At 33.4% G+C, this 21691-nt stretch overlaps 1 protein-coding gene across 1 annotated transcript; it reads left to right on the forward strand.

Moving 5' to 3' along the window:
• Positions 1 to 36: 36 nt before the first annotated feature.
• On the forward strand, positions 37 to 18827 carry Smp_082830 (putative axonemal dynein intermediate chain polypeptide; the record flags this gene model as incomplete). The annotated part of the gene is made up of 5 exons (XM_018795851.1): positions 37 to 88; positions 3728 to 3956; positions 9713 to 9946; positions 11347 to 11398; positions 18606 to 18827. 5 exons carry the CDS (start codon positions 37 to 39, stop codon positions 18684 to 18686), a joined length of 648 nt encoding a protein of 215 aa, XP_018650122.1. The 3' UTR covers positions 18687 to 18827.
• Positions 18828 to 21691: the final 2864 nt, after the last annotated feature.

The raw sequence follows: 21691 nt of genomic DNA on the forward strand, positions 1-21691 counted from the left end.
AATGATATAGGTAAATTTGATGCAGTGATACTAAAGATGATAGCGAATTCTAATGAAGGCATTGGACATCCTCGATCAATTACTCTAGGTAAGTTAATAAAAGACTAAAACACGAACCTCGAATAAAATATTTTATATGATATTGTTACTTAATTATTTACGCCTGTTACCCCTCGTGAAGGGGCATAGGCTGACCGTCAGCATTCTCCATTGGATATGCTATTATACTACTTACACGTAGTTAAAGTAGCCAGACGGTTTAAAATAACTTCGACAGGAATCTAAGTGATGAGATGTACATGGATGTTTTAGGTGATTCACTTTATAAACAGTCATATCAGCAACAAATATCATTATTCGATGCGTTTTACTTCGGGATAAAGAGATTATCCGGAAAAGAATACTCGATAAATTATTCTAGCGCGTAATAAAAGCTTTTATTCAGTGTACTCTCAGGTATTTGATTGCAATAAAGTCCTCCTGACAGTTTTTAAGCATCCAGTATAAGTAGCAGACTTATCAACTTTTGCAAACTTATATATTAAGTAAAATTGAATCACTCTATTTTTATCAGTCAAGAGAAATAGAAACAAAACATTTTAATTCACTCTGAATAGGGCCAAAATAACAATTGATGCTGAACAAGAAAAAAAAACACTTTGGAGTATTTTGTCGATAACATGTGCCAAATACTGTTGATTATTTCAAAAAAGTAGCATAAGAAACAAGAACTGGTTCCAAAAGAAATTTTTAAGACTAGAAGATATTTGAAAAAGGAAGGGAAAATCATACGAATAATCAGAAACTACCTAAATACGTATAATAATAATAATAATAATAAATAGGTTTCCCTGTTAAGGTAACCTTTTTAGACAAATAAGTCAGTCGTATTGTCCAAATAAAAGGTCAGACAGGTTTTTCACATAGAAATTTCTCCACATATCTTGTCAGTACAAATGATTGAAGTTAGGAAGCATTTTGAAGACAAAATGAAAACTTATTTCATTTATTTTTCTAGTAATTTCCAAAGTGGTAAAAGAGATTGTCATAATGTTGTTGCATCGCTAATTTTTACCTAAAACAAGGCGTACTGTTTAAGTGTGAAAAAATTTTCTTCATATATATATCACTTTTGAAAAACAACATATGTAAATAATAATTTAGTTGATGCCAGTTTTCAATACCTTGTAATGGTGTAACTTATTCCACCTTGGACGCATTGATCTAAAATAAGGGAATCATTTATTGAATGGTAGAAAGAATAAAAATGAAGTTTTGCCAAAAAAATTGAAGAGTGTGCCAAGTTCTGGTAACTGAGATGGTTAGAATATGTAACAAAACTAATTAAATTTCATTCCTATTCAAATAGTCAATAGTAGATGAAATAGAAGGGAATTGGTATGACGATGAATTTATTTAACAAATCAGTGGCTATCATTTTATGTATGTTAATAGGTACTTAACATAAATTCTGTAGTTGATCCTAAAATTCAATGACTGAAGTGAGTTCTGACAAAATCATATACTGATTAAGTGATAGATACTTCAATAATGAAATTTCAGAAACTTCTGACACTGAATACATTCGGTTAAAAATGTTAATTATGATTATGAGTCGGGAAAATAGGACTTTCAGATACATTTAAAATAAACTGGCATCTTATTGGTAAAAAACTCCGAAGTTAATTTTGTTATCAATATTAACATGAATTGTTTTTTTTCAAAATCTGTAACTCTAAATAAGGTTGTATCATCTAAGTTGCTTACTAAACGTAGATCTGTGACTGACGAGCATTTTGTCTTCGATGTCTAAATTTAGTTATGAAATAGCACTGATATCTTATCCCAGTTTGATGTGAAAATATCTACTAACCACAATATAAATTTCAAGAAACTGATAATCAACTCACTTCATATGCTGAGTAACTTACAAAAAATGTATTTTAAACCACAGTCTTGCCTGAATAATAGAGATAATTAAAAGTGAAGCCAATATATCAGCCACAAAATTATGACTGTGATGCAAAAGATGTTTGCAAAAACAAAAAAAACTTTGCCACGAAAAAATGGTTTCATTTTTTTTCTGCGTTAGTGCAATTTAAGATTGGTTATTTTCTGAAGCTGTATGGTATGTAGTAAGTATCCGAAATGTCTCTGGAAGGGATTAAGATAAAATCATCTCAATGCCTAAACTATCGAACACAAAAGTTGTATTAATTTATTTAAAACTACAACCTGTTCTCATTATGCGTATCACACAAACCAATACAGTACATCGTTCTAGTCATAAATGAATCCTTAATGCTGTATACGTAGAACTGTTATCACGACTGTATATCATAGCAGCAAAGACTAAGATCCATTATTGAAGTAAATTATATGTTGGATGAGTAATGTCAGATAAGAATTGCTTTATTAAAAGGTCAAACAGCTTTTGGATAATTAAATGTTCTTTTGAGTATTCTCGAAACATAAGAAACTCAAATTAGTGTGAAAGTTACACTAAATATTGATGACACGCCTAAAAGTTCACACTGATAAAAACATTTATTTGTAGCTTTTAGTCTTTTAAGTATAACCCTACTTTTGACTGATATAGTGCAATAAGTTAATGTGACCATGAACGATGAAATTTACCATTATTTTAAGTGTTATTGTAACCAGTCTTCCGGTTAGTCGATAAGTCAATTCAAAAAGTTGTCAGTTGATCGGTCATTCAATCAATCACTCAAATTCTTTACTTACTGTCAAATTTAAGAATGACGTATATATATATATATATATATATATATATATATATAGTTTACGGACGTATAGGACGATAGACATAAACATCAACAGTCCTAGAACAGATATAAACATTAATTTAAGTTTATTTTGAACTAGAAGAAGATGACAAAACGAAAGATACAATATTCAAAATGGTATTACTGACAGTAGTGAAAAGGTAGAAGACAAGTAACAAGAAGGTCATTACTATGATAGCAAAGTATTTTAAAAAATATTCTGTAGGATTTAGAGGGTAATCAAAGATCAATGAATTATATTTGGTGTTTAGGTTTACAAAATTGACATTTTGCTGGTCTTAGTTGTATAATTTAAAATCAGCAACTCTAATACAATAAAAGTTACGTATTTAGAGGATCTACTAAAGTTTCTGTCACTCACATAGATTAAGAGTTTTGATAGAGAAAACTTTAAACTCTAGATAGAACAAAAATCATACATCCTCAATTAGTGAATGTTTAGGCAACCAATCTTCTTGAAAATTCACCTATAAACATCCTGAAAAGAGCGTTTTAAGACAGTTACTATGAAATCTGTATACTCTGTGTCCGTAGCTGAATCCAGAGCTCTAAAACTAGCAAACTTAATGACTGCCTCTCAACGATACCAGAGTTTGAAATAATTATCCATGATCTTTATATTGAATTATTTTCAGCTTCGGTTGGATTAAATTCCCAAAACTTTTTCTCAATTTCTCGAACCTATGTTGTAAGTTTATTGGAGGCTATGAGTAGTACATGGGTCTTTATTGGATGGTTTTTTATTATTATTTACAGGTTTCAAATCACGTAACCGAGTTAATAAGTAACATATATTTACTACTGGAATCATATTTGAATAAAATTCCACAATAATAATTACAGAAGTTATTTTTTTAAAATTTTCTAACTTTAACGACCATATCTTTTGTCACTTTACTGCCCATTTCGTTCATTAACAGATTGTGGTACAGCATTCGATTTTCATCGTACTCAGAATCATATATTCCTTGTAGCGACAGAAGAGGGAATGGTGTTCAAATGTAGCAAGGCATATACATCTCAATATCTAGCCACTTATGAGGCTCATCATATGGCTGTTTATCGTGTAGCATGGAATTTGTTTCATCCTGATATATTTATTACATGTTCAGCCGATTGGACAGTTAAAATATGGGATCAGGCAAAAAGGTAACTCAAACATTTTTCTTATTTGAAAGTTTATTTTTAAAAGAAGGAGAAGCTAAATAGATTTTACTGTTCTAGTTTGTGACTATTTATTCGTATTAATTACCGGATACTTAGGGGATCTTCTGGTCAATTATTTTTACGATAATATTGAAATAGTGTCAATTTTCCTTATAAGTCAACTAAATGATATATTAGTCAATCGAAAGTTACCTAAAAATATTTGAATGAAAGTACTTTTGTAAAAATATGTACAAATCAACCTTTTCATTTCGTTTGTACTTTACAAATGCGAATTGCGAGAAATTTTTACTATCCCTTATAGTATTTTCGCAAATTTGATACACTGTGCAAATATATTTCCTCTCAACGTTCTAACCAGGAGAACAGAAATCTAGAAAAATCATCATATTCACCTTATCATCTAATTCATGAATAGTGAAATCACATACGCAAAGTCAAGTATGGTAAACCAATACCTTTGTAAAATATGAAAATCATGCATTAAATGCATCATTTGTATATCTTCCTTGAGTTGTCCTTTACATAATTCATCATCCTTCCAATCCTATTGTTATGCGAATTCCTCCTTGTTTCCCTTCCTTTTCTTTTTATTTCAATCTTCTTCTGGTAAACATTCTACTTCCAATTCCTGCACACTACAGTATATGTTCCAGCCACCTACTAAAGTATAAGATAACGATAATCAATAAATCCACAAAAAACATACACTTAGGACTACATAAAGATGTAATAGGACAACTATTTAATAAGTTTTTCTTGAAAAATGAAGCAAACTATGTGATTAAAATAATTTCGATGTTATCTAATAATTAGATCATTAACAATACAAATGTGTATACATAATTGTCTACATAAATGTCCAGTGAGATATATAAACTAAGATATCAACGTTTGCTTATGATCTGGTAATTTTTATATTGATAATAAAAGTAATTGAAGAAAACTAAGTTACATTTTGATTTGTAACGGTTTGAATTACCTCGATGTTGATATTCTGACTGAAATTTGAACCGTTTTGGTTGGTATATACGCATCCTGTGCGAATTGCCTCGATATAGACATTATGACACAAGTTAATATAGAATATCTGAAATATGACTAGTAGTAAAATCAAGGATGGGTGTTTCGTCCAATTTGAAACTCGTCTCATCAAATACCACCGCATTATCGACTCAGCTACTGAGTCAAGTTACTGAATTACAGACCCAGAGTGAACACTATCTCCAAGATTCTGGTATATCCAACTGACGAATCTCAACTAGGACGAAACGTTTGCCATGAATTCCACTGTTTTATTTATTTATTTAAACTCATAAATATTGGTACAAGGAAGCACCAGATACATATGCGCCTCACAAATCTCATTTTTTTATTTGTGTGGGGGCCCGGGTGCTCAAACTGAAGCAGGTGATTTTCTTAGGGGGCCACACCCGGAGCCTTTGACCTAAATGTCTGATCCACAAGGCAATGGAGCATCGTGAGGAGATGCAGTCCCATAGTAGCCGGTGACCAACGATTGATTCATACGCCATTTGTTCCTTCAGGATGCTTGAGCCCATGTGTACCATTGGTTTGGAATGAGGGTTTTCCAACTCCTATAGGTGGGCTCGCCGTGTCCAAATATCCCATCTATTCCATATTAATTAAATTACTATTTTATTATTGTTGAAACTTAAATTTACTCTTGGATTTCAGTAGCAGTTATTATTCTCAGCTAAACCTATCAATTACACATTAATGCTTCAAACATTATTGAACAAGTCACTAAAAGGAAGTGGTCAGATTTGAATTGATGAACTATTTTTTCTAACTTAAATGTGGACGTTAACAGTTAATAGAATACGAACATACGAACGTGACAAATTTAAAATTACCTTATTATACCTAAAATTTTTTCTCTAGATATATATCACAGTAAGTTCATGGACAAACAAAGATAACTTAATCTAACCCATAAAATGGATAAAGAATTAACTAACATGTCTCCAACGAACATAAAATTAGCTATTAAATTACATTTTACAATTATATGGTCATTGTTTTAAAGAATAATATTTTAAAACATAAAATAGTGATAACAATAAAAGTGATTATAGAATAAGTAAGCACATACATCTCAATGTATTATACATTTTGATGAAATAATTCATAAGCAACATAAGCAACCATCTATTCTCTGTTAAATTAAATTTCTTGGATCCGTTTTATGGAGTTATATGTTTAAGTTTACTGAAGTTCTTCCCCTATTTTGTTTTTGAAAATTTCAACTTCTTAGTCGGGGAGCACCGATTAACTTTGGAAAATCTAGTTTAAAAGATACTCTAATCACTGTAATACTATGAAAAATTGTTAAGTCACATGCATGAAGATAATCCATACATTTGGGAGTTTCTTATCACAACTATTCTGACTATTTCAGATTATTCAAGGATCAGTTACGTGATAATATGTTCAGAAACCTATGATTACGAGTACTATCCAAGGTTAATCGAAAACTTAATGTTTTATGTTTATATCAGTGACAATCAAAAGTCCAGATTAGATTGATGTTTATAGATCCGGTGCCAGTTAAGCACAAGCTAATCAGAGACAACTGAAATTTATTTTCAATAATAGCTCTACTGAATGTCAATTATCCAACTGAGTATACAGAATTCTGTTCTTTATCTAGTACCGTTGATAGAAATTTATATTCGGTTATCATTATTTGTGTTCCGAATTTCTGTATCACATAGAAACATAATTTATATGAAAATAAGGTGAATAGCTTTCATTAAGCAGTGGATCTGGTTAGCGATATTGGACTTAATCTACTGTGTGCACTTTAACTGTCGTCGTTAATGAAAATAATATCACATCATCTGGATTGCTTTTGAAACATGGAAAGGTGGTCAGTTATTGACATGCAGATACGAAAACGGGTAATTTACTGATAAGTCGGAATATGCATTTAAACTGTGCTTGGTTGGGTGAATTCCTGTTGATCATGTAGCTCAAAATTTGAAATTTTACCATCAATAACACAGTCCACAGAAATCATTATGGAACTTCATTTTATTTTCGATGTGATAAATAAATAAAACTATCGTGTAATAAAAGCTTCTGGATTGTGCATTCTAAGGGTGGATCTTAATGTTTGCCTAATCACATTTCCAACTGTTTAAAACTAACCAGTATGGTTAAAACCTAGTTATAAAATAGTTCATCACATATCAGAACCTTAAATACAGACTGTGGCAAATTACAAAACCTTACATTGAAGAATTTTTTGAGTTATAACTGATACATAAACACTGACATTCTTCAGAGTCGTTCATTTAATCAAAGACTTATGTAACTACGATTTTAAAAAGCACCAATCACTTAAATAATTGTTGGAAACCTCAGAATACTCGATAGTTGTTTTAAAATTTCCTTGAAACTCATCAGTAGTGCGGATATGCTGGTCATCATAGGATCGAATGTGTCACTTTTTTTAGCAAATATTTGTTAAATAAACTGTTATTGTAACAGTGAACAAGTATTAGTTTCAGTACGTTCATACATGAATTAAGCACATTGTAGTCCCTTGCGACACTACTCTGTTTTTCTCAAACATATTTTGGTTCAACAGCATTTGAGCCAGGTTGTTGTCTCATATTATCCAGTAGTTCGTTTGTTAGTTCCTAACCTCTACGTAAAGTTCTCCATTTACATTCTGTAAAAAATGTTTGTATGTATTTAATGATTTATATCATTTAACTCTGAAAACATAAAAATTAGAGAGGAGTTAATTAGGTTATACAGCACATTAGACTTTTGTTTCATAGACACAAAATGTATGATTTAAAAGAAATATACAGACATGTATGAAACAGTAACTTAACAAATATTAGCTCAAGTATAAATGAAGAAAACAAATAATCTATTCTGTCTGACTTCATACATTCTTTCAGGATGTTTTCTGACACTGTTTTCGAAGTAGACAGAGCGAATTGTAATGAAACCTGACAGTTGTGCACATAGTTAACCAATACAAATTAAACAGACATTAGCTTGACATTGTTTAACTTTGATTCGTAGTACTTGTTTTATGTATGAACTAATAACCAACGTGACATTTTTATCAATCTATATAAATGCAAATATTAATTGTATTGCTTTTTTACCCGATAATATTATGAAAGTTGATACTTTGATATTTGATTGCTGTAATACCTATTAATCTATATTATAGAAACAAGATTAAAATCAAACTGTTTGTGTGCTAACTCTAGTTTTCTAACAGAATCAGCATCCTGTAGAACTTATATTTCCATAGTAGTAGATAAATATAATCTTTAAAAAAACTGTAAATCAAACACCAGCTTTCAGAAATACTATGAGTATAGGTAAATTATTTTAAATATTCATGAAAATGCATTGTTCATCATAAGATCCTCTTTCACTAAAAGGTACTGTTCTATAACAATCTGTATAAATCTCATTCCATACTTCGAACTATCTTACGTAAGTATGTATTATTTACCTCAGGGATAAGCTAATAGGTATAAAATGCAGGGGTTTATTAGGGAAAACCTTGGTGCAGTTGTTATTTATATATGCCTCAAATATCATTCTCTTCAGTTTATTACCAACTCCTATAAAAGGCTTTGTAACTAAATGAGTTTGGTAATATGATATGCGAACCTTATCATGAGAGATTATAATGTTCTACACGTAATTTTATTACTAATAAATATTGCAGATAATGAAAAGGGATTTGGAAATCGGTATAATCTAAACATAATAGTGATTGTTTGATCTTATTAATTATTCCCAATTCCTGTAAAAAAAAGCCAAGTGAACTGTATTATAGTTGGTTGGATTTTGAATGAAAACTTAAAAAGAAAACATACTCTGAAGCAGTTGCTAACGCATATTTGTTCAAATCATTTAGTGAAATATAGAAAAATTGTCCCAATAGTCTGACTGATATTTACAGTCTGTTTTTCATGGTTGACATAATGCGCTGAGAAAACTTTAGAAGTCCACAGTATCGAAATAACTGAAAAAAATGTTTGGTGGTAAATCAGTGTTATTATACTGCTACTACACTATAAAAGCATTCACTTAATACAATTTTAAAATCAAGATAGTTGAATAAATAACTGACAGTATCAAATATAGTAAAGTTTTCGAAATATATGACAATATTGTTACATACTTGTTCATGTGGTACGGTTTGCATTGACCACTGAACTACTAGAGGTGGTTTAACCGATGGATTTATACCATATGGAGTATTTTAAAAATCATTTAACTTTTACCTAGTTTCCCATTACCAATGTACCAGGACTTTATATGCCTGACCAACAGCAGTATTCCACTCTCTTATTTGAAGTGTATCTAGAACTGTATCCATCTGAAGAAAACAACCTGTAATTACCTAGAATTATTCGGACCACTAAAAAAACACGTATTAGTAGCTAGAAATATGAAAAGTATTCGATCTAAACAAAACTCCTAAATTCATAGTAAAATCCACTACTATATATTGAAAGTTAGAAGTTTTGAAAAAAAAATAATTCCCTTATTATTGATTGTTGCCGCAACTTAAGGAACATGTATTTATATTGTCTAAAGTGATGTTTATCTTTAAACTAAGATATTTGATATGCATGAAAATTTTAATTTATTCTAAGCTTTCCTATGTTTTTCTGTTTTCTTTCATCCCCCTCTCTTTCTTGCACTTATTTACAAACGTACACACGCAGTACTCCAATGTTTACATTTGATTTAGGCTCACCAGTGGGTGATGTTGCATGGGCACCTTATTCGTCTACTGTATTTGCAGCAGTTACAGCTGATGGGCGTGTACATGTTTATGATCTTTCAATTAACAAATATGATCCATTATGTAATCAACTGATAGTAACAAAAAAGAATACAAAATTAACGCATATTGCATTTAATCCACAATACAGCATAATTATTGTTGGTGATGATCAGTAAGTAATAATTTGTTTACTGTCTAAAATTAACTTCATTTACCAATCTATATGTCATTATAACTATTGAAAAATCTACTTAAATGGTTACTAGAATTGTCCTACAGAAAGTCAATCACGGGCAAAAAATTCCATTCAGAGTATCTCTAGGAAGCTGACTGACGTAAATTTGAAAGCAAACAAGAACATCACTTTCACCGAGATTCCAGGTACCCGTTGGTGACAGGTTGCAACTAACAAGTGATATAGGTCCACTTGTTAGTCGAGAAATTTCAGCTCTAAAACCTAGTACTATTGAGTTAATAGATAATAACTTTCATTATTATGACAAACAGTTTCAGTATGATTCATTGAAATATTCTAGTTAACTTAAAAATATAATTTGGATCAGAAAGCAATAAAGATTAAATGAGCATTTAAAGTGTAATATTATTAAGCGACAATATCTGTATCAAACTAAATACAATGAAAACAAATTGATCTGTAGTTAGCCAATGTAGTGTCAACCGGTGATCAAAAGCTAGTTCACTAAATACGGTGTATTGACGTTTCTCACGACTATTGAACTTGTGGGATTAAGGAGACTGGGACAGAAGATGAGTGCTTATAAAAACTTTAGACAATAAAAGAAAATCAAAAAAGTTTTTAAAAAAATCGGAATCACTGAATCCCCCCAAAAAACTGCGTGATAATGTGATTATGAAGGTAGTAGGTTTTACTCAGATTAAAGTAGAGTTTATGAGATGAAACGTTTCAAGCTAGATCAACAGTGTCGCTTGGTTTTTAATAGTTGTAAACCTATTGATGAAAACTCTTTTTTTTCCTTTAAACGATGTTTCCAGACCTTACAAAAGGAACTTGTGAATTCTTCAACAAAATAAATCATATGCGCAGACTTCATGAACCGTATTTTTATTGTCTTTACTAGTAATCCAGACCTCAATCAGTAGAATCCTACTGAAAGGTTCAAATACAGTAGTTATACTGTTGAAACTCTAACTAAGATGTCTAGAAAAAACAAGTATTGCATCATGAAAATACACTAAATAATGAACTTGGAAGTAAACAAAGCCGTCAACAGAATTTGAGTTTAAACATTACCACATTAATGATAGACAAGTTAAATTACTAATTTATTATGATTTTAGTTGCACTAATTTATATAGTTCAGGAGTTCACTAAATTTTCAAGTGGATGATTAAACACTTAAGGTATCAGTGTATTATCTCAATTGCACAGTGATATCTTACTGTCTAAATCCTAATATCTATAGAGATCTTTACAGTAAAATTTAGAAATATATGCATACATATGGACAATTACACACACACACACACACATGACTGTCAATTTTTTCATCAGATATGACTTATTAACTATGCTTTTTACTTCCGTTTTAGTGGTCAAGTGAATAGCTTGAAGCTATCACCGAATCTACGTAAATTACCAAAGGTAAATATTAATAAAATTTACAGAAAAACTGTACTCTTAATTATCTCATATTCTAAACATATTTTAAATCGAAATTAACTTTTGATAGGTAAATTGCATGATACATATAAAATTGTTGGGCGGTTATTTCTTAAATTTTAAGTTTTCAGCAGCTTTTGTTTCTGTAACGCTTCAGGACAGAATATTATGATCTTTAGATTTACAGATGAAGGTCTAATTATTTTTAAAAGTAATCATAACTTTTTTGGAACTGTTGTGATTTCTGAGCTAGATGGATTGGTTTAAAGCTTGCATTCTCTTCCTGAACAATATTATCAACATGTACTTTAAAAAGAAGTCGACCTACGCCATACCACTAGTGAGAACCTAAAATCACATGACGGTCGTTTTTTCCTAGTATAGGACTCCTCAGAAATGCACATACACGTCCCCGCACACGACAATTAAACTCTGGACCTTTGGCCTCGTGTGAGAACGCCTAATCTCTAGACCACTGAGCAGGCACCCAACGGTGTTGATGTCTGACTTCAATCAACCCATGATCTTGCTCAACCCTCCATCCATTATTTGTGGTGGATATCTGTCTCACACCATACATGGTTTGGACTCCACTGAACTTTGTGTTTTGTGTGAAACAGCTATCCAGCGACCAAGGCCGAAGATCTTGTGTTCGAGTCTCGCATAGTAGACCGTGCATACGCATTGTTGAGTTCCGAACTAGGACGGAACGGCCGTCCAGTGCTTTGGTTGTCTTTTAGCTTCTCAAATATGTCTGAAATCAACCGCTTCCGATCAAACACTCAATTACAACAACAACAACAATTACTTACTTACATATGCATGTTACCCCTCATGGAGAAGCATAGGCCGCCCACCAGCACCCTCCATCCAACCCTGTCCTGGGCAATCCTTTTCAGTTGTTATTCATCCTTTTCATGTCTGCTTCTTTTCCGACGTATTGTGTTCTTTTGCCTCTCAAGTTAGAGCTTGCCTCGTTATGTAGCTTGATGATTTCTGCAATGTATGTCCTATCCACCTCCGCTGTCTTTTCCTAATTTCCTCTTCAGCTGGAAGCTGGTTTGTTTTCTCCTACAATAGGCTGTTTCTGATGGTATCCGGCCGATGGATAACTATTTATAAATACTTGTACCTTCTTGAGGATGGTTGCAGTAGTTCTCCACGTTTCAGCTCCGTACAGTAGGACTGTCTCGACGTTCGTATTGAAGATTCTCACTTGGATATTGGTTGACAGTTGTTTTGAGTTACATATGTTCTTCAATTGCAGGAATTCGGTCCTTGCTTTGCCAATCCTCTGCATCAGATCCTCCTTTGTTCATCAATGATGCTTCTCAGGTACGTGAAAGTTTCCACCTGTTCAAGAGTTTCGTCATCAAGTGTGATTGGGTTGGTGTTCTCTGTGTTGTGTCTGAGAATCTTGCTTTTTCCCTTGTGTATGTTGAGGGATGCTGATGCATAGGCTGCTGCTACACTAGTTGTCTTCATCTGTATTTGTTCGTGTGTATGGAATAGGAGGGCTAGGTCATCTGCGAAGTTCAAATCGTCTGATTGTTTCTGAGATGTCCATTGTATTCCGTGCTTCCACTCAGATGTCGAGGTCTTCATAATCCAGTCAATGATCAGATGAAAGAGGAAGGGGGAGAGTAGACAGCCTTGTCTGACTCCGGTCCTTACTGGAAATGCATCTGTTAGCTGTCCTTCATGCACGACTTTGCACTGTAGTCCATCGTATGAGTTTTGGATAATATTGACAACATTCTCAGGAACTCCATAGTGTCGAAGAAGTTTCCATCAATTACTCCTATCCACACTATAAAATGCTTTCTCGTAGTCAAGGAGGTTGATACATAGTGACGAGTTCCACTCCACTGATTATTCCACGATAATCCGTAGTGTCGCAATTCGGTCTGTGCACGACCGATCCTTACGGGATCCAGCCTGTTGATTTCGGAGCCAGGCGTCTACCGTGTCTTTCATCCGGTTCAGCAACACTCTTTTGAAAACTTTTCCTGGTACTGACAACAAACTGATGCCCCGGTAATTCTCATATTTGCTCAGATCTCTTATTTGGTATATTGACCAGGTATCCTTCTTTCCAGTCCGTTGGCACTTGTTCCTCCTCCCAAATGTTCTTGAATAGAAAGTGAAGCATGTTTGCAGTTACTTCAATGTCTGACTTCAGTGCTTCAGCTGGTATATTGTCAGGTCCTGTCGCTCTCCCGCTCTTGGCCATCCTGATTTCTTCGAACGTTGGTGGGGTGACAGATATAGGAATGTCTGTGTGTGCTGCTTCGATGTTCGGTGGATTCGATGGAGCTGGTCTGTTCAGCTGTTCCTTGAAGTATTCTGCCCATCTTTTCCTCTGTTCTTCAATCTCCGTGATTGTCTTTCCTTCTTTGACCTTGAGTGGTCTCTCCGGTTTACCATATCTCCCTGCCAGTTTCTTCATTGTATCATATATTTGTTTCATATTTCCTTCTCTTACAGCTGTTTCAGCCGTCGTTGCTAGTTCTTTCACGTATTTCTACCTGTTGGCTCCAATGCTCCTCTTCACTTGCTTGTTCGTTTTTGTGTATTCAGCATGTGCTTTGACTTTCTCTGTTCTTATTCGGCTGTTGTTAAATGATGTCTTCTTGTTCTTCCTTTTTTTGAATCTTATCCAGGGTTCCCATAGAGATCCATTCCTTATGATGATGCTTCTTAGGACCCAGAACCTCTTGACACATTGAAGTTAGTGCTTCTTTGATCCCTTTCCAGTTGTCCTCTACCGTAGTTTCTAGTTCTTTCAGTAGATCCTGTAGAGCTTGGAACCTGTTGTTGAGAGTTATCTTGAATTGGTTGAGTTTGTTAGTATCTCGAAGGAAGGATGTATTGAACCTTTGTAATGCTGTTCCCCCAGTTGTCCAGTGTTTGTTTAGCTTCAGTTTCATCTTGGCCACAACCAGATGGTGATCTGAAGCTATGTCAGCTCCTCTTTTGGTTCTCACATCTTCCAATGTCCTTCGGAATTTTTTATTCATACAAATATTATTTATCTGGTTTTCTGTGGTGTGGTTCGGTGAGATCCGTGTAGCTTTGTGTATGCGTTTGTTTGGAAATATTGTGCCGCCTATAACCGATTTGTTGAATGCACATATATTTGCGAATCTCTCCCCATTTTCATTTCTCCATCCCAGTTCATGTCGTCCCATGAAATCTTTATATCCGGTGTTGTCCATTCCAAATTGGCTTTTAGATCTCCCATCAAAATGGTCAGGTCCTCCCCTGAGTATTTCGCCATAATCGATTTCAGCCTCTCGTAGAACTGATCTTTATCGTCGTCGTTGCTATCATTGGTTGGTGCATAACATTGGATAACATTCATTGTGATCCCCTCCTTTGTTTTGAATGATGCTTTGATGATTCTGGATCCGTGAAATTCCCATCCTATAAGTGCATTTCATGGTTCTTTGGACAGCATTTGAGAAACTCCCTGAGTATGTGGAGCATTTTCCTCTTCGTGACCAGAGTTCAGCAGCATCTCTTCCGTATCTAGCCCTTGCTGTCCAGCTTGGGTCCAATAGGTTTCGCTGATTCCGAGTACTGTCAAGTTGTATCTCCTCATTTCCGTTGCTATTTGATTGGTCTTCCCTGTCTCCCACATTGTCCGGAAATTCCATGTACCTATAAAAATTGTTGCTCTGGTTTCTAGAAGGAGAATCAGCCTCATGAGTTCCGAAGAACCTCGGCTTTCATCCTGAGGCGTCACAATTTTTTCTTAATTTAATCTGTTTAGTCTTGTTGGCGTTTCATTAGCAAGATTTTTTCTACGGGATGGGGTTGTCGACCTCATGTCCAACCCTCCTTCTTTACCCGGGCTTGGGACCGGCAGTCACTCTAGAAGAGCTACAGGCGGAGTTAGCAACAACACAGTGGACCACAAATTTTTATCTGTACAAGCACTGCTCAAAAGATTAAAGTCACACTGCAGCACAGCCCTCTTAAGGAGATATGAAAAAAAGTATTTCATGAATCTATTTCGAATAAATGGCTGCTCACAAAATTTTATCAAGAAATGTTTCTCAAACAGACGAATAAATACACAATCAACAACAAAGACCAGTAAATGGATAGTTTTAACCCATATGAAGAACATCTGTGGCATAATGAACGAATTAAGATCACTAGAAACATGTATAGCCCATAAGCCAACAAAATCGCTGACAACAGTATTTTACCATACGAAAGACATAATAAACGGAGACAAGCCAAACTTCATAAATTGCAACAACTGAGACGAACACTATATAAGACAAAGTAGCCTCCCTCTTCGTCCACTTCCACATGAATACCAGTTGACTGTTAAACGAAACAACATTGCTTCACTCATCAATGTGTATGGACAACTGTGGACATGAGTTTGACTAGGAGAAAACTGAAATATTCGATAAAGGGGACATAAACAAAACTAGAGGATTTGTAGAAACCTGGGACTCTGATCAACTATCAATCAATAGACACATCGAAATGGACAAAATTTAACACCCGACAAGGAAAAGGATTAACAGCAGCACGGTCAGGAGTGAAAACGACCAAAATCAAACATAAGAGCAACGACTATATAATTATGAATAACAACCGACCGAATTCCAAGCCAAAAGAACAAGATGTTAGTTAACAGTGGTTAAATTCTAATAACTCACTTCTCTCAAAATACTTGTTGATGATGTTATTCAGGAGAAGAATGAAAGTTTTAAAACCAATCCATTCAGCTCAGAGAATGCAACAACTCCAGGAAACTCGGCCTGACCTACAAACATTCTGCGTAATCTCACAGCTATATCTCTATTTTTCATGGATTTTACTCAAATATCTTACTGATATCTGAGTTCATGTAGTATCTTATTCCTCGTACATAAATCAAATTAACTATAATTTGAGAAACCATCATCTAGTATATTAGTTATTAGCATTAATAAACTGGAGGTTCTTAGTAAATCTAAGGTCAAATTTCTTCAAAAAACATGTTATTCCACCAACTAACTGACATAAAATAATTATCATGAATTTAAATAGAAAATTATTGATCATAAAGCTGATATTATTGTTCTGTAATGATAGATATATATCATGATTATCGATTATTTCATGCAATAACGTAAGTTAAAAAAAATCAATTCAGTTCTAGAATTAGATACTTCAAAAACCAGTGTGATAATCGATTATTCTAGAAGGAATTAATGTTTTATGGTGTAAAAAAAATTTTAGGAACTAATATCCAGTTCCCAAGTTTATTGTTATGGTCAATTGATCAGTAGAAGAAATATCGGGGAAGTAAAAAGAATATCTGCTTTCTTAGGAGAGATAGTCTACATATAAGCATTTTGATTGGTAATTCTAAGATAGTGAAAATCAGTTGTCCAGTACTCTTGAACATCCATGTACATTTTCAGCTAGTATGTAATGGTGATAAAAACTAAGCTAAGACTTGTTGTACCTCATGCGTACGTGCAAAAATACTTAAGCAAAAGCTATAAATATCAAGAATAACAGTATTAGAAAATCTTTTACCATTATAAACAAGCAATTTTTCGGGAAGTAACTCCATAAAGCATATCAAAGTTATTCAGTGACAATTATTTAAAATGAAAGGTTAAATGAGTCACAAACGGATTCTAACAAGTAGTCTAAACATGTTAGTAAGAAGTAGCTTATCATCCTCAACACCAGTCTTATCAACTTAACACTATATATATAAACCTATGATCTAGCAATCAGTTGATATACATATAATTATTCTTTTCTATATTGAAATAATGTGATCTAAAGAGAGGAAGTGAAAAGTTTAATTGCATGTGTAGATAGATATATTTGTATGACCATTTTGATCGGTAACTAAGAAAAACAAAAGAAAAGTAATGTGGAATATACACCGTTATTTTTTTTGTTACTTTGTCTTATAAATTATATTCAGTAATGATTTAATACTGTAACTGAAACAACTAACAGATGATTTAGAGTAGTATTTACATTTAACTATCTTAGTTCAGAAGAGGTTTTGTGGAGATTTCAGTATTTTCATAGTTGAAATCATGAGTCAATTGAAGCTAGACCACCATCAAAAATCTGAAAGCACTGGACGACCGTTTCGTCCTATTATGGGACTCCTCAGCAATGCGCATCCACGATCTCGCCTCACGAGATCTAGCTTCAATTGACACATAATTTCAACTATATTAGTTCATTTCAATTACCCAATATTTTTATTCATACTTATTTATGAAGGTATTTTGACAACTAACAATCTTTAACTTTAGTTTACTCAAGAATAAGGCCATACAAAAATAACATTTACATATTTAAAATGAAGTTTTATGAAAGAAAATAGATTGAAAATTCCCAATATTGTTTTCTATTAGATTGTTAAGTATTATTTTGTATAGGAAAGTAAAACTTGATAAAGGTCTTATTTAAAACAATATAGTTGTCTTATATGTATTGTTCTAAAATAAAATATTACAAATCAATAGAATAAACTTTTAAATGATTTCAACAAAAACAAAAACACTGACGTGGCCATAAAAAATTATGCGTATAACAAATGCGCGCTTTGTATGGTCAATGTAACCTGCTCCACAAGAGAAAGTAAACTGGTAAACTTAGTAGATGAATATCCGACTACCGCACTAGATGGTTATCTAAAGGGATATACAAGTTAGTCAACAGATCAGTTCTCAAATACATGGTCAATTTAAGTCATACCCTACCATGCAGATATGCTTTCAAAATCTTCCACAAAGCAAGAAAAACTGGCTCGAAAAAGGTTTGTATGATGAATTTATGAATAGCCGAGGCTATCGCAGTCCATTATTTTAAACTCGAACTCTGTGCACAGAAGAGTCACGTTCAATCCCTTATTCTCTCATGGTCTTAACATCTCTTTGAGTTTTACAAATTAAAATAGCTAATTATTACCTTTATTCTATAGATTATTATTTTTTATTACTTCCAAAACTATTAAATAACGTAAGTTCTTGGTGATTATTGATCGTTATCAGAAGGGGTTTTGTGGAGATTTTAGTAATTTTATAGTTGAATTGTTTTGTTAAATGATACAATCTTTTTTATCCGACACTTGAAAATTTTAATTGCATTGAAATGACACCCTTCCATTTATAAATTAATGTTCATTATTCCGTAATTTCCCCAGGAAAAGAAAGGTGCTGAACAAGTTAAAGGACCAGAAGTTGAAATTAAAAAGTTGGAGAAAATCTTATCTTTGGCTGGCTGAAATAGTCCATAAAAGAAGAATAATAATAAGTGGATGAAAAAACCCAATATTTCTCATGTAACAAATTAAATTCATAAAACTTAGTGGACAATAATAGTTTCAATTGTTTACTGATATATCATAAATTTGCATTGTACACAGAACTTCAGTTGATTTATTTCTGTTACACTTCAATGGTGGACAAACATAGCGTGCGGAATATTGATTGATTTGCTAACCAATTACTTTGTAATAAGTCTATACACGAAGCATTGAATGACCTTGGTCCAAATCTATAATAAATTGATTTTTATCAAGGAACCAAAACGAAATTCTTAGTCCACTGAGTTCTGCTGACTCCTAGTAAATATGTAATCTCAAGTGAAATGTAGCATAGCGTCAAATCGTCAAATCGTATATGACACTCTGTTTCCTAACTAGTTAACTTCGACGACCACTTAAAGTTAGACCATCGAATGACCGATTTGTACTGGTTTCCCGTTAGTAAATCAAACTGACAAAGATGTAATCAAAGGGTAAGTATACATTGGTGGAAAACGATATCTACTACATCACACTTTAAAACAATTGATGGGGTTTAAATCCGCGACTATGAAACTCTCCAGTTGGTAATCTTTGAGAAAACACAGACCTGAGTTTAGATAATGTAGGATAATAATCCCTAGGGTCAAAAATGGTAACGGAAATGCTCTTAGACCTCAAATGGAACATAGCTGTTGGTTAAACAAAACTCAGCAAACAAGACGGATGTCAAAATATTAATTAGTATTCTAATATTCCTCGGGTTCCAAAAAGCATTTGTGGAGCTGAAATCAACATACTAGTCCATAATTATCTGATTTGAAACAGTGGACGAGAAAGTTCTGAAATTAAACAAAAAGCCATAATCTTAATTCACCTGTCAGTATTTTAATCAGACAGTAAGGATCGAATATGGTTACTGATAACTTTGCAAACTGATAACCCCATACTTATGTGTATAACTTAAGTAAATAGACTATCTGGAATTAAATGAAATGTTCTTTAAGAAGATAATAATCTGTACAGTTTTTAATTGATAAGTTTAAGCATACAACTTATTGACTAGGCCACCTCTTACAAACTGGTATAATTGCCAGATCAGTTATTGCAGAGCTTCTATACCCTTGGTTGTATACAAGGATTCTGATGTATTGGCACCTCACTCTACCAGAAAATCAACGAAGAGATTTGAATAAGGTGGATGGTTAGTAAATAATACGATAACATTAGCTAGGAGTTTGCAAGACTGTGTATCCACAATCATATGCTTAATGACCTCTGAAGATCCATCGCACACTCTGCTAAGTGCCTTCAGCATTCTCCTCAACACAACAATATCTTTTCTCAAAAGCCTGGGAAATAATAGTAGGGAACATTAAAGAATAACAGGTAATATGCAATAATTCACAAATCGTAAGAGCGCATGTCGATTAATGCCAAAACTACGTAGCACCTTTATATCCTAAGTCAAAAGGAAAATTTTCTTCGTACCGATAAAACATGGGAGAGCAGAGGAAGAACGTACACTAAGATATGCAACATTTGAAACTATGTTCCCATTAGAGAATCTCCAATACTACAGAATTTATGAGATTTCAACAGGGTATCTAGGTGCTCTTCGTGTTTCAGGGTAAAATTAACACTTTGAATTTTAGAAGGACCAAGTGTAAGACTATTAACAACAGACCACTGCTCAATGAGCGACAAGAATTTATTCATTTCAAGGGCACGAGAAGAGGCACAAATCGGTGTTCATACAGTGGGATCATCCTCATATCGAACGATAGTGTTCTCCGTAGATAACAGATCATGCAGAAAAATAAGAAAAGAAAAAGGAGAACAACTCCATGTGCCACACTTTCTTGACTTAGTAAAAACGTCGGAAACTTTCCTCCAACTTAAGTACATTTTTCCCTTTCAGAGAGGCAAGAACACAGTCAGTCGGCTATCCAGTTGTCGGTGTTGATGTTGGTAAACTTGCTAAGCAGTAACGGTCTTGAAAAAGAGTCAACGGCAGAATTTTAATACAGAAATATGCACCGAGCATAATTCCCACAACTTTCCAAATTGAACACCATGTTATGACGCAGAATAACATCATACATACTTCATTTGCATTTGTAAGCAAACCGGTGTACGTCAATATGTTCTTCTAATTCATGTTGAAGTGGGAGTGACAATAGTTTTCTCATTGCTTTAAGAAGAGGAAAAGTTATCGATCTAAGTTAGAATTCTTATAACCAGTGACTTCCTTTGGCATTGTGATTATCTTTACCTTTCTCCACATTTCCGGTATAAAATTAGTTGAGAAGGATTCGTTAAAGACGGTTGTGAATGGATGACAAAGAAAGTCAGTATATTTCTTAAAAAGGAGGTTTGGCATTTCGTTTGGTCCTAAACATTGGGATAAGTTGACTCCAGACATTTACAGATATCAGTTTAAGTAAAAATTAGGACAAAAATATCCTTTAAACTAGTGGATGTCGGAAGCTTGATAGTAGATGATTGAAGTACAAAAGACCTATTTTTGTCACAAACAATCAGCTGGATATTGTCACTAATGTGTACTATATCCCTACATACAACCTTTTATATATTACCACCACTAAATTAACTACTTATATGAATCCGGTGTTCATCTTGTTGTACTAACGAGGTATGGCAACTTCGACTGATGCATATATGTGCCTCATCCTAAGTTGTGGCTGACTGACTGACCCACATTTAATCTCTTTAAATGAATTCCACTTATTTGGAGAGATTTTACAAGATAAAAGTTCCTGAGTAAAAATCGAATTCAGACCCTTAATTCCTTGGTTTGCAGGACCACTTGGCTTCCGAAATTCAGTGGAGCTTTTCTCCTTGTATATTCTTTCTCTTTCCCTGCGTGATCGTTTTAATTATAAGGGTGTAAGTCGATAAAATCTTATTAAATAGTCTCAGTGTGATAACATACATAAAGACAGAATTTAAGATAACAAGTA

The sequence above is a fragment of the Schistosoma mansoni genome, chromosome 2 (genome assembly GCF_000237925.1).
Source record: "Schistosoma mansoni strain Puerto Rico chromosome 2, complete genome".
Lineage (NCBI taxonomy): Eukaryota > Metazoa > Platyhelminthes > Trematoda > Strigeidida > Schistosomatidae > Schistosoma > Schistosoma mansoni.